This window comes from Elephas maximus, chromosome 25, assembly GCF_024166365.1.
Source record: "Elephas maximus indicus isolate mEleMax1 chromosome 25, mEleMax1 primary haplotype, whole genome shotgun sequence".
Lineage (NCBI taxonomy): Eukaryota > Metazoa > Chordata > Mammalia > Proboscidea > Elephantidae > Elephas > Elephas maximus.
In genome coordinates this window covers 33,446,786-33,458,466 of record NC_064843.1, presented here as the reverse complement: position 1 = coordinate 33,458,466, position 11,681 = coordinate 33,446,786, and the positions used below count along the sequence as shown (strand labels likewise).

Here is an 11,681-nt window from a genome sequence, read left to right as displayed (position 1 = left end):
CCACAGAGAAGGCCTCATCTTGTTAGTTCCAGCTCAGCCTCCAAGGCTGCTGAGATCTTTTGGAAACTAATTATGGTTTCTGGAGTGTTCACTGTCCCTGCTAACATCAGGGCAACAGCAGATCAACATTTCATGCCTTCCTCTGCTTCATCTAAAACCACTGATACATCTGCCCAGCAGAGCAGAGAGAGCTGTAATAGAACGCTGCACACAGCACTCCTCACTCAGTCCCATGTCTCCATCATGCAGTCATTTAACAAATTAGGCCTACATACCAGGCTGTGTGCTAGCCACTGGGTATACACAGAAAGACTGAAGACACCAACCAAATAGAGTCCTAATGTGGTGGGTGATCTAGTAGTTTAAATGCCTTTGCCAGGCATTCAAGCAGCTTTGTTTGGCCTGTGGTAGTTAAGAGTACAGGATTGGGAATCAGCTTCCTCAGTTTGGATCCTGGCTCTGCCACTTTACAAACTGTGTAATATCTTTGTGTTTGTTTCCTAATATGTAGAGATAAGAATGCCCTCTATCTCAGTGCTATTATGAGGATTAAATGAGTTAATGCAAGCAAAGCTCTTAGAACAGTGCTTGACTATAGTAAGTGTTCCAAACAAATTAATTATCATAAGTTCTAAAGCAAGCTGGATTCAGAACCAGGAACCAGAGATATCGTTGCTGATGTCAGATGGGTCTCGGCTAAAAGTAGAGACTACCAGAAAGATGTTTACTTGTGTTTTATTGACTATGCAAAAGCATTTGACTGTGTGAATCATAACAAATTATGGATAACGTTGTGAAGAATGGGGATTCCAGAGCACTTAATTGTGCTCATGTGGAACCTGTATATAGACCAAGAGGCAGTTATTTGAACAGAATAAGGGGATATTGCATGGTTTAAAACCAGGAAGGGTATGCATCAGGGTTGTATCCTTTCACCATACTTATTTAATCTGTATGCTAAGAAAATAATCTGAGAAACTGGACTATATGAAGAAGAACAGGGCATCAGGATTGGAGGAAGACTCATTAACAGCCTTCGATATGCAGATGACACAACTTTGCTTGCTGAAAGTGAAGAGGACTTGAAACACTTACCGATGAAGATCAAAAACTAGATTCTTCAGTATAGATTGCACTTCAAAATAAAGAAAACAAAAATCTTCACAACTGGATTGATAAACAGCATCACGATAAACAGAAAAGACTGAAGTTGTCCAGGATTTCACTTTACGTGGATCCACAATCAATGCCCATGGAAGCAGCATTTAAGAAATCAAATGACGTATTGCATTGGGCAAATCTGCTGCAAAAGACCTCTTTAAAGTGTTGAACAGCAAAGATGTCACCTTGAAGACTAAGGCATGTCTGACTCAAGTCATGGTATTTTCAGTTGTCTCATATGCATGCAAAAGCTGAACAATGAATAAGGAAGACTGAAGAATTGACGCATTTGAATTATGGTGTTGGTGAACAATATTGAATATACCATGGACTGCCAGAAGAACGAGCAAATCTGTCTCGAAAGAAGTACAGCCAGAATGCTCCTTAGAAATAAGGATGACAAGACTTCATTTCATGTACTTTGGACATGTTATATCAGGAGGGACCAGTCCCTGGAGAAGGACATCATGCTTGGTATAGTAGAAGGTCAGCAAAAAAGAGGATGACCCTTAATGAGATGGATTGACACAGCGGCTGCAACAATGGGCTCAAAGACAGAAGAATTGTGAGGATGGTGCAGGACCAGGCAGTGTTTTGTTCTGGTGTACATAGGGTCCTATGAGTCAGAAACAACTTGATGGCACCTAACAACCACAGTTCTAATTATTCATTATAATTTTCCCCCTGGACAAGTCATGCTCAGTTTTGCTTTTGGGTTTCAGCTTCCTCGGTCCTACCCTCTTAGTTTCTGTGAGTCCCTTAAGGCCCCAAATAGGCCTCCCCTCCTTGATTTCTTATGTTCTCAGCTGCTCCCTCAGCACTTAGTATCCTTATTACTGAGATGGGGTCCACGGTGAAGAGCCTGAATGTGCAGCTACACCTGGGCTCTGTGCTGCCTGGCAGAGAGACCTAGAGCAGGCTTCTCATCTACAAAATCACGATAATCACAGATGCCACGTAAGACTGTTGTCAGGACTAAGTGAGATAAAGTAGGTGAAAGCTTCTGCACTTAGTGTTGTTGTTATAAGTGCCATAGAGTCAATTTCGACTCATAGTCCATGTGACAGAGTAGAACTGCCCCAAAGGCCTTTCTACGCTGTAAGTATTTTTACCTGCTGGGTGGGTTCCAACTGTCTGTTAGCAGCCTAAAGCATAACCGTTGCACCACCAGGGCTCCTCCCTGCACTTAGTAGGCCTTTACATATGTCCTGACTTCCATCAAAAGCCCCAGCAAGTTTATGCACCTGGTAGGCCTTCTTCCCCACCATGTCTAGCTTTAGTGTCTAACAAAAGAGGTCAAGGCTCCTTATTCACAAACACTCCAGGAGGGTCTAGCCCTGTCCCTGGAGCCCTGGGGGCAAGAATTCTCTCGTTTCTTCCTCTATGGAATGGAGACATCTATTGTGTCCCACATTCTCCCTGGCTGCATTCTTGGACTCCCTGGACTTGGGCTAGTCCCTCCTTTCTCAGCGCCTCAGTCTGTACTCAAAACAGGACCTGAAGCAACAGCTAGCTGTAAGGGCCCGGTGGTGGTTATAACCCTAATTTGGAAAAGCCCTTTAGGCGTGTCGGGGCTATGGAGGATTGACGTTGGGGTCCCAGAGCCAGTGGCTCAGCCCTTGGAGAGTCCCCAGAGAGTCCAGAGGTGTTGGCATCTGAGAGAGGACTGGAAGGCACGGCGCAAACCTCCTGGAACTCTGGCCGCGGGAACAATGGGAGGGCGGCAGGGAGGCTGGTGGGCGTCGTCCAGGTCCGGGTGGAGGTAGAAGAGGCCGGCAAGCTGGGCGCTGGGCCGCGGGGTTAGTCCAGGGCACAGGGCAGAGAGCCGAGGCGTCTTAGCCAGGGAAAACCAAGGTCGTCGCTGGCGGGCACCCGGGAGGAGGCGGGGGCGGGGCCCGAGCCCACCAGGCTGGGCCCGGGAGGGCAAGGAGGCCTGGGGTGGAGTGTCCTCCTCCTCGGTGCCTCGCCGCTCGCCCCTGGCTTGTGAGCGCCGCGGCGGCTCAGGTAGGCGCCGCGCGCGGGGCCCACGTGGGGAAGCGGCGACCGGGAGCGCCAGGCCGGCTCGCCGGGCTCAGCCCCCTCCCTTCCTTCCCTCCCCGAGGGCCAGCGCGGCTCCTCCCGACGCGCAGCCCCGGCTCCGGCGGCCCCAGCGGCGGCGCTCCCCCGGCTGTTCGCTACTTGCCGCTGCTGCTCTCTGGTTGCTCCTCGGGCGGCCGGGATCGCCGCTGCCTCCTCCTCGGGGGGAGCCGACCGGGGCGGGGCGGAGGGGGAAAGGGGTGTGGGGGGCGGGCGGGGAGGGGGTTGAGCGCTGTGGGAGGGAGTGAGCGAGCGAGCGAGCTAGCGAGCTAGCGAGCAAGCCCGGCATTTCTACGCAGCTCGAGCGCGCCTTGGAGCCCGCCGGGCGGCCGCTGGACGCGCTGACCCAGGGACAGACAGCGCCCGGAAGCCGCGCCGCCGCGGACAGGTCAGCCGCCCCCGCTGTCGTCCTTGGGGTCCCGCGGGCCCCACGGCATCGGAGTTCCTGGCGAGGGAGGAATCACTGTGGGCTATGGGCTCTGACCCCCATCCCCGAGGACTGACAGGCGGGCAGCAGACTCCGGAGGGGCTGGACGCCACCAAGGCGGGGGGCGGGGGCCGGAGCCGCGAGCCCTGGGCTTTGGCTCGTGCGTTTCGGTACTGGCTAGGTTATGCGTGTCGGGGTCCACGCGTCTCCGGGTGTGCGCTGGGTGTGAGTGCGCGTGTGCCCCTGGATCTGTGTAAGTGGATGCTCGGTGTGTGTGCGCGCGCGTGTGTGCATCTGTGTGTGTGTGTGTGTGTGAGGATGTGTGTCCTGTATGTCTCTATACGTCTGGACTGGGTGGTGTGTGTGTGTATTGAGGTGAGGGTGTGTGTGTCTGCGTATGTCTATCCATGAATGTGTCTGTGAGAGGGTGTGTCCAAATGTGTAGCTGAGTGTGTACATCTGGCTGAGGGTGTGTGCCAATACCTTCGCTTATAGCTGGAGCCTGTGGCGGGGTGTGTGTGTGTGTGTGTGTGTGTGTGTGTGTGTGTGGTGGAGTGTGTGTGCGCGCCCCAGTGTAACTCCCCGTTTGTGCGCGTGTGAAGGCGTGTGTGCGCCCGCTTAGCCCCGCGTAGCCCCTGTGTGCGTGTGCGCGGCTTTGTCTCTGCACTGCCGGGAGGGAAGGGTGGGGGCGGCGGCCGAGGCGCTGCCGTCGCCGGGAACCGGGCACCTGGCAGGGGCGATGGGTGGCAGGGACGCCCCAGCCAGGCAGAGACTCCCTGCTGGCAGATGGGCGGCCACACCCCGGGGGGCCTGAGGGAGCTGAGCTGACAGCGGAGCCTGTGTCCCGGGCGGAGCTAGAGCAGAGGGCGTGCCTTGCTGAAGCTGGGGTGTGTGTGGGGAGGTGTGGGTGTGTGGCTGGGGGAGAGGGAACGGCGGCAGAGGTCCCCAGGCTAGTGACCCAACAGGATTAGGGATCCATTTCCTGTCACGGTGCTGGGATTGTCGCCCAGGCCAGATTAGGGCCTCACCAGGTCCCCGCCCACTGGCACCACCCCTGTGAGCTCCGGTGGGTAGAGCCACACCTCAGGTGCCCTGAAAGGACAAGGAGGGAAACCCACTCTCTTAAAGTGCCAGGGCCCACTCCAAGGAATCTCCTCTGGGGAAACCTGTCTACTTGGAGAGGGATGACTTTGGGTGTGTCTCTACCCCTTTCCCTTGTATTTGTGTGTGCATGTTTTTCTACATTTGTGGTCTGTGTGCATGTGTATGTCCCTGTGTGTTCTTCTGCATGGGGGTACATGGGTATGTTTTATCAGTGAATAGCTTATCTCTTTATGTATGTGTGTGTGTGTTTTTATGAGTTCTGATATATTTGTTTTTATAAACATATAGCTATTTGTATATTAGTGAGTCTGTTCATGTGGGTTTTCAAGACAAATGGCACTTTGCGGCCAACTAGAATAAAGTAGAGGGTCAGTGAAAAAAAGGTAGACAGACCCTGAACAAGATGGATTGACACGGTGGCTGCAAGCATAACAACCTCGGGAGGATGGTGAAGGGCCAGGCAGTGTTTCGTTCTGTTGTCCATAGGGTCTCTATGAGTTGGAGGAACGGGCTCCACCAGGCACCTAACAATAACAACAACAGTATAGGATAGAAACATTCTGTCCAGGGCCATTCTATTTTAGAAACATAGATTTGGGAATTTAGCTCCTGGCTTTGTGGGTTTCAGATGCAGTTACTGAATTGTAGGTAGATTGGGGTTCGACTGGCAAACCAGGATAGAAAGAAACAGAGAATTTTACAGGAGGAAGGAATTATTCTGGAAGAAGGCTATCTAAGTGCAAGAATTCTTCCGTAGTTCCAGTTCTTCTTTTCTATAACTTCGCCTCTCCTCTGCTGCTTGACTTGCCAGGATGAAGTGCACAGGATTTGGAGTGTAAAGGGAGGGAGCTGTGAGTGTAAAAGGAAGGAGGGTGGTAAGATTGGAAGCCAAAAGCAGATTTCTGCAATTCTTAAAATGTTTTCCTGCCAAAGGCAGCAGAGCCTGGGGAAGGCTGGACTTGCTGTCCCTTCCTTGAATTCCTTTCCCAGGACAGGGGAAAGGCTGGCCTGGAGCTCGATAGCCCTGGAGTCTGGTCCAGGGGTCTCCTCTTGGCTCTGGTCAAACCTTTTATGTATCTATCTGTTCCATCCAGCACATTTTTATTGAGCTTCTCTTGTGCGAAAAGGTCTAAACTCCTTAAGCTTCAGTCTGCTGGCTGAGCAGGGAGTGAGCTGGACTTTGGGATTTTGAGGCCCCTTCGTTTTTTTCCCTTCCGCAGAGTGTTAGAGTTTGTCTCATTGTTCCCCAGGTTTAAGGATGCACCCCTCTAGCTTTCAAGGATCCTGGCCATGGTCCCCATCCCCACCCCACTCTTATACCCTAGTCTAGAACAGTGGCCCTCAACGTGTGGTTGCCTCCCCAGCAGTAGCGACAGCAGGGTCACCTTGGAACTCAGAAATGCAAATTCTTGGTCCTCACTCCAGGGTACTGAATCAGTAACCCTGGGGTTGGGGCCCAGCAATCTGTATTTTAACAAACACAGATGATTTTGATGCACGCTAGAGCTCAAGAGAGGTGCAAGTATGGAGTGGGGAACCTCCGGTAGGGTGATCCCAGAAATGCCTGGAGAGTCTCCCCTGAACCCTTCACACTTACATACCTGAAGTAGCCTGGAAGTCCTAGTCTGGGAGGCAGGGGTTCTGGTTTCAAGTGCCAGGACTTCCTTGTGATCTTCATTCCTCTGCTGATTAATTCAATGACGCTTTGACAGCACCTGCTCTGGACCAGGTACTCCAGTCCTTACCTTGACCGATAGGGCCTGGCAGGATCCAGTCCCTGTGCACCTCTCTAAACCAGCCACTTGGCCTTTTAGTTCCCCCCAGCCGCATAAGCTCTTTTGCCTCCAGGATTTTGCACCTGCTGTTCTTTCTGTCAGACATACTCTTCCCTTCCTTCTTATCTTGGTTAACCCTCACTCTTTAGATTTCAGTTCAAGAGTCACCTTTGAGGGAGGCTTTACCAACTCACCAGGCTAAATTAGTTTTTCCTTTTATATGTTCTAAGCACTCACTCTCTGTATTTCGTAGTGCTTATGAGAATTTGTAATTATACATTAACTTGTTAGTTGTTTGATTGTCTGTCTCCTCCCCCTAGACTGTAAATGCCATCTGTCCAGGAACCTGCTTCTCAGTCTTACTAGTGCTTCGAACAGTGCCTGCCTTATGATTAGTGTTCAATAAATTTGTTGAATAAATAGATTTATAAAATGGGAGATGGCACTAAATGATACTCAGAGTGTCCCCTCAAGCCCTGACCTCGTAATATCTAATCAGGCCTCAGACTTTTCTGAAGTAGATTTAGATGTCTTTTTTATAACTGCATTCCCTGGTCCTAGATTTGAGCACTCAGTATGTGTCTAGGCCGCTGCTGGGTTCTAGGGGAGGCAGGAGACACAGCCGAACTTGTGTTCTGTGTCCTCCTGGATCAGAATCCTGCAAGAATGAGAAGGGGGGTTGGCACTGAATGAGGATACTGAAGATCTGGGTCTAAGCCTTGTTACATGATTGTGGGCAAGTCACTTTCCGTCTCTTATATGTTTCCTCTTCTGTAAAATGAGAGTATTGGGATCGATGGCGTACCTAGTAGCGGTTACTAGCAGTGGCTCTAGAGTCATTTGGGCTTTGCTGGTAGACTTGGACAAGTGACTTCATCTCTGAGCTGCTCTTTCCTCACCTGTAAAACAGAATTAATAATAGTATCTGTTTCATAGGGTTATTTTGAATATTAAATGAGGCAGCAGAAATGGAATGGTTAGCACAGTGCTAAGCACACAGTAAATATTTGGCAAATGTTAGGTATTATTATTATTATTATGGCTACATTCAATTCAGTTCAACATTCATGAATGTCTTTGTGTTGGCCCTAGTGAATACAACTCAGTGTTCCCAGACTGGGGATGGGGATAGACATGTAAAGATGCAATACCACAGGACAATATACCAGGTGCCAGGGTGGGGCTATTTATGAAAAAAAAAAAAAAAAGAGGCTTCATGAGGAGAGAGATGGTGTTTGGGTTGGAATTTATGTTCCAAGTAGTTGGAGTAGCACACACAAAGGCAGCATGCCTTGTTAGGAGAACCCCAGATGGCTCCATGTGGTCAGAGGGTGGTGAGTGGTGGGGACAGGTGGGGTGAGTAGTTGGAATAAGGCCTTAAGAAAAAGGTTGGGGTCAGATCTGACACAGGCTGCAGAGTTTGACCAATCCTACAGGTGGTGGGGAGCTAACAAGAGGATTAAGGCAGCCAGGAAGGATCAGATTTGCATTTCAGCAACACAGCTCTCCAGGTGGACGTAGATAGGAGGCTAGCCTGTTGGGAGAGGGGGCAGATGGGACTGTTGACTGGGAGACCAGCTCAGATGCTCTTAAGCAAGCTGAGAGGGAGGGTTCAGTGGCACGGATAGAGACCAAGAACATGGAAGAAGCACAGTTGATAAGACTTCAGGCCAGACTGGCCTGGGAGGTGAGGAAGAGGCAAGAGTGGCATCTCAGAGACCCTTGAATTCTTGTCACCCCCTTTACCTTCCAAGGTTGCCAAATGATGCCCTGAGTGAGCATCTGAAAACTAAGTTTGAGAGTCCTGAGCCTGCCACCCAAAGCACATACAGGAAGCCGGAAAAAAAGGACAGGCCTTGGGGCCCCACAAGCCCAGGTCCAGATGCATGCTCTGCAATGAAACAGTCATAAACTTTAGGGTAAATCAGTTGCTTTTGCTCAGCCTTGGTTTCCTCTTCTGTGAAATGGGGACAGTGGCACCTACAATGCAGGATGGTAGTGGTGGGACTAGATCAAGACAACACACGTGTACATGTTTCATGAGGTAGCATACAGGTGCTCAATAGTTATTACTTCCTCTTCAGCTCCACTTTCTCTCCACTTGGTAGCTAGGACAGGTCACTTAATTTTTTTTTTTTAATTGAACTTTAGATGAATGTTTACAGAACAAACTAGCTTCTCATTAAACAGTTAGCAGACATATTGTTTTATGACATTGGTTAACCCCAGGACATACGACATGTGAACGCTCTTCCTTCTTGACCTTGGGTTCCCTATTACCAACTTTCCTGTCCCCTCCTGCCTTCTAGTCCTTGCCCCTGGGCTGGTGTGCCCCTTTACTCTCATTTTGTTTTATGGGCCTGTCTAATCTTTGCCTGAAGGGTGAACCTCAGGAGTGACTTCATTATGGAACTAAAAGGGTGTCCGGGGATCATATTCTTGGGGGTTCTCCAGTCTCTGTCAGGCCAGTAAGTCTGTTCTTTTTTTGTGAGTTAGAATTTTGTTCTACATTTTTTCCAGCTCTGTCCCAGACTTTCTATTGTGATCCCTGTCAGAGAAGTCAGTGGTGGTAACCAGGTACCATCTAGTTGTACTGGATTCAGTCTGGTGGAGGCCATGGGAGTTGTGGTCCGTTAGTCCTTTGGACTAATCTTTCCCTTGTATCTTTAGCTTTCTTCATTCTCCCTTGCTCCCGAAGGGTGAAACAGTAAAGTTCTTAGATGGCTGCTCACAGGCTTTTAAGACCCCATACGCTACTCACCAAAGTAGAATACAGAACATTTTCTTTTTAAACAATGTATGCCAATTGAGCTAGATGTTCCCTGAGACCAAGGTCACTTAATTTTGCTTCACTTTCCTCTTCTGCCAAATGTGAGTAATCATCATTCAACCATACCTATCTCAGCAGATTGTGTATCCTGGGAGATAATGAGGAAGCTGTCTGGAAATTGCTTAAGGTTCTGTTGATGTGATTTTTAGTTATAATTGTCATCATCATAATAACCCTTGGCCATTGCCATATCCACTGCATTCTCAGCAGAGCCCAGCCTAGCCCACTCTTAAAGCAAGTCCTTTGCCCTTTTTGATTCAGACGCATCCAGTGAACTGTAGCTGCTGTCTGAGTTGGGAGAACCTTAGAGATGGCCTTTGTCATTGCTCTCATCAGCCAGATGAGGGAAACCGTTGCTCAGAGAGAAGTGACACCCCGAAGGTCACATAGCTGGTCAGTGGCAACTGGAACATCTTGTTTGTGGTTCTGGTTTACAGTCTGAACAGTACTTTTCCCCTAGTTGCAACTTTAGCCTGAGAAACAGGAGCTTGGGACAGGGAGAGGACTGGAAAGGGCGGGACCTAGCGGGAAGAGTCCTGCCAAGTCAGGATCAGGATCCCAAGAAAGGGGTCCCTGGGTCCTGAGTGACTGGCAGTGCTGTAGCAGGCTGAATGGGCAGGTTGTTTTGTTATCAGCCTGGGCGTGGCCATCTCTGCCTGCTCCCATGGGAGGAGGCCACCATAGGTGGCAGCCGTGTGGGGAGTTACACTGGTTACCTGGAGGTAACCCAAGGCTTCAATGTCCCTATTGACAGCAGGCAGTACTTCTAGGTGGGCTGTGTCCCTCTAAGCCTTGGTTTGGCGAGCCTAGGGAAGGCTCTGAACAGGAGAGAGAGCTTATCCTGTCCTGACAGTTTCAGCCAAGTCATCTTTGTTTCCTCCAAGCTGGGGCAGCCAGGCCTCTCCCTGCTTTGTGGATTTTTCTTTCCTTTTTTCTGGCCTCTTCTCAGTTTTCTCTCACTCTCTTTTCCCTGTCTCCTCCTCTTCCCTCTCTCCACCTTCTCTTCCAGATTAGAGGTCGAAAGATAAAGCTTCCAAACCCACTTCACATGGTTAGTTTTGGGGTTGCTTTTTTTTGGGGGGGGGCCACCCAAGAATTAGAAAGCCTCGAATTTTCCTTACAGGCTCACCCTGGTGACTTATAAACAACTGCTTACATTTATTGGCTTATCATGTGCCAGGCCCTGTGCTAATCACTTTACATGCCTTATGTTTGTTAATCCTTAATCCAGTTGGGCAGAGATTATCCAAGGCCTACCCCATCCTCAACCAGCAAGCAGCACAGCTGGGATTTTTTTTTTTTCTTTGCAGTTTTGTCTTTTTTTTTTTTTATTTTGGTGAAAGTTTACACAGTAAGTTAGATTCCCATCTGACAATTTCCACACAAATTGTTCAATGACTTTAGCTACATTTATCACCATGTGTCAACATTCTCTTTATTTGCATTCTGTTTTTTCCCTTTCTAGTAGTCTAATTTCCCTGCCCCCCTTATCTTCTCATCTTTGCTTTTGAGAAATTGTTGATCTTTTGGTCTCATACTGATGGTTTTTAAGTAGGGCATTATTTTTACAGGTAATATCCTTCATTTTGTGTGCCACTCTGCTATTTTGCTAAAAGGTGATCTCAGGGGATAGGCTTGGTTCTAGGTTTAAAGAGGGTCTCAGGGCGACAGTCTCAGGGGGTCCTCTGTTCTCCACTGTTTCAGTTTGTCTGGCTTTTTTTTTTTTTAATAAGAATTTGAGTTCTACTCCATATATTTCTCCAATTCTATCTGGGACCAACAATTATTGTGGCCCCAGTCAGAATGGTCAGTGGTGGTAGCCAGGCACCACATACTTCTACCGGTCTCAGGGTAGATGAGGTTGTGACTCTTCCAGACTTGTTTCTTCTCTGCATTTTTGGTTACCTTCTTACTGTTTTGCTCCTGGTGAGTCAAGACCTGTAGTTGTATCTTAGATGGCTACTCGCAAGCCTTAAAGACCCCAGACGCTATTCACTAGGATGCAGACCATGATTTTTGTGAACTATGTTAAGCCAGTTGACTGAGTTGTCCCATTGGACTATGGTCCTAAGCCTTCACAACCAGTAAACCAATGTTGGAAGGTGTTTGGTTATGTCTGAGGAGGTATCCATATTTGTGTCTTCAATGTATATATGTGCCTGTGCCCATATATTCGTATTTACATGTACCTATGGATACTTCCTGGATACTTCCATCTGTTCTTATCTGTGTATGCATCTGTACCTACCTGTATGCCAGTTTGCTTATACGCATCTGTCTTAGTCATCTAGTGCTGCTATACCAGAAA

General features: G+C 49.0%; 2 protein-coding genes across 3 annotated transcripts in view; one reads left to right on the top strand and one right to left on the bottom strand.

Annotated features, from left to right (window-relative positions):
• Window positions 1–2,961: 2,961 nt before the first annotated feature.
• LOC126067330 (glutamate receptor ionotropic, NMDA 2D-like) overlaps window positions 2,962–11,681 on the bottom strand; it is a 28,582-nt gene continuing 19,862 nt past the window's right edge. The window contains exons 2-5 of the mRNA XM_049869131.1: window positions 4,693–4,756; window positions 4,332–4,579; window positions 3,584–3,841; window positions 2,962–3,469 (exon numbers count right to left, since the gene is read on the bottom strand). Of these exons, the coding sequence (XP_049725088.1) occupies window positions 2,962–3,469; window positions 3,584–3,841; window positions 4,332–4,579; window positions 4,693–4,756 (1,078 nt within the window). The remainder of the gene's footprint in view (window positions 3,470–3,583; window positions 3,842–4,331; window positions 4,580–4,692; window positions 4,757–11,681) is intronic.
• EPB41L1 (erythrocyte membrane protein band 4.1 like 1) overlaps window positions 3,484–11,681 on the top strand; it is a 143,654-nt gene continuing 135,456 nt past the window's right edge. For both annotated transcript variants that reach the window (XM_049868836.1, XM_049868835.1), the window contains exon 1: window positions 3,484–3,625. The gene's annotated coding sequence lies outside the window, so the exon portion shown is untranslated. The remainder of the gene's footprint in view (window positions 3,626–11,681) is intronic.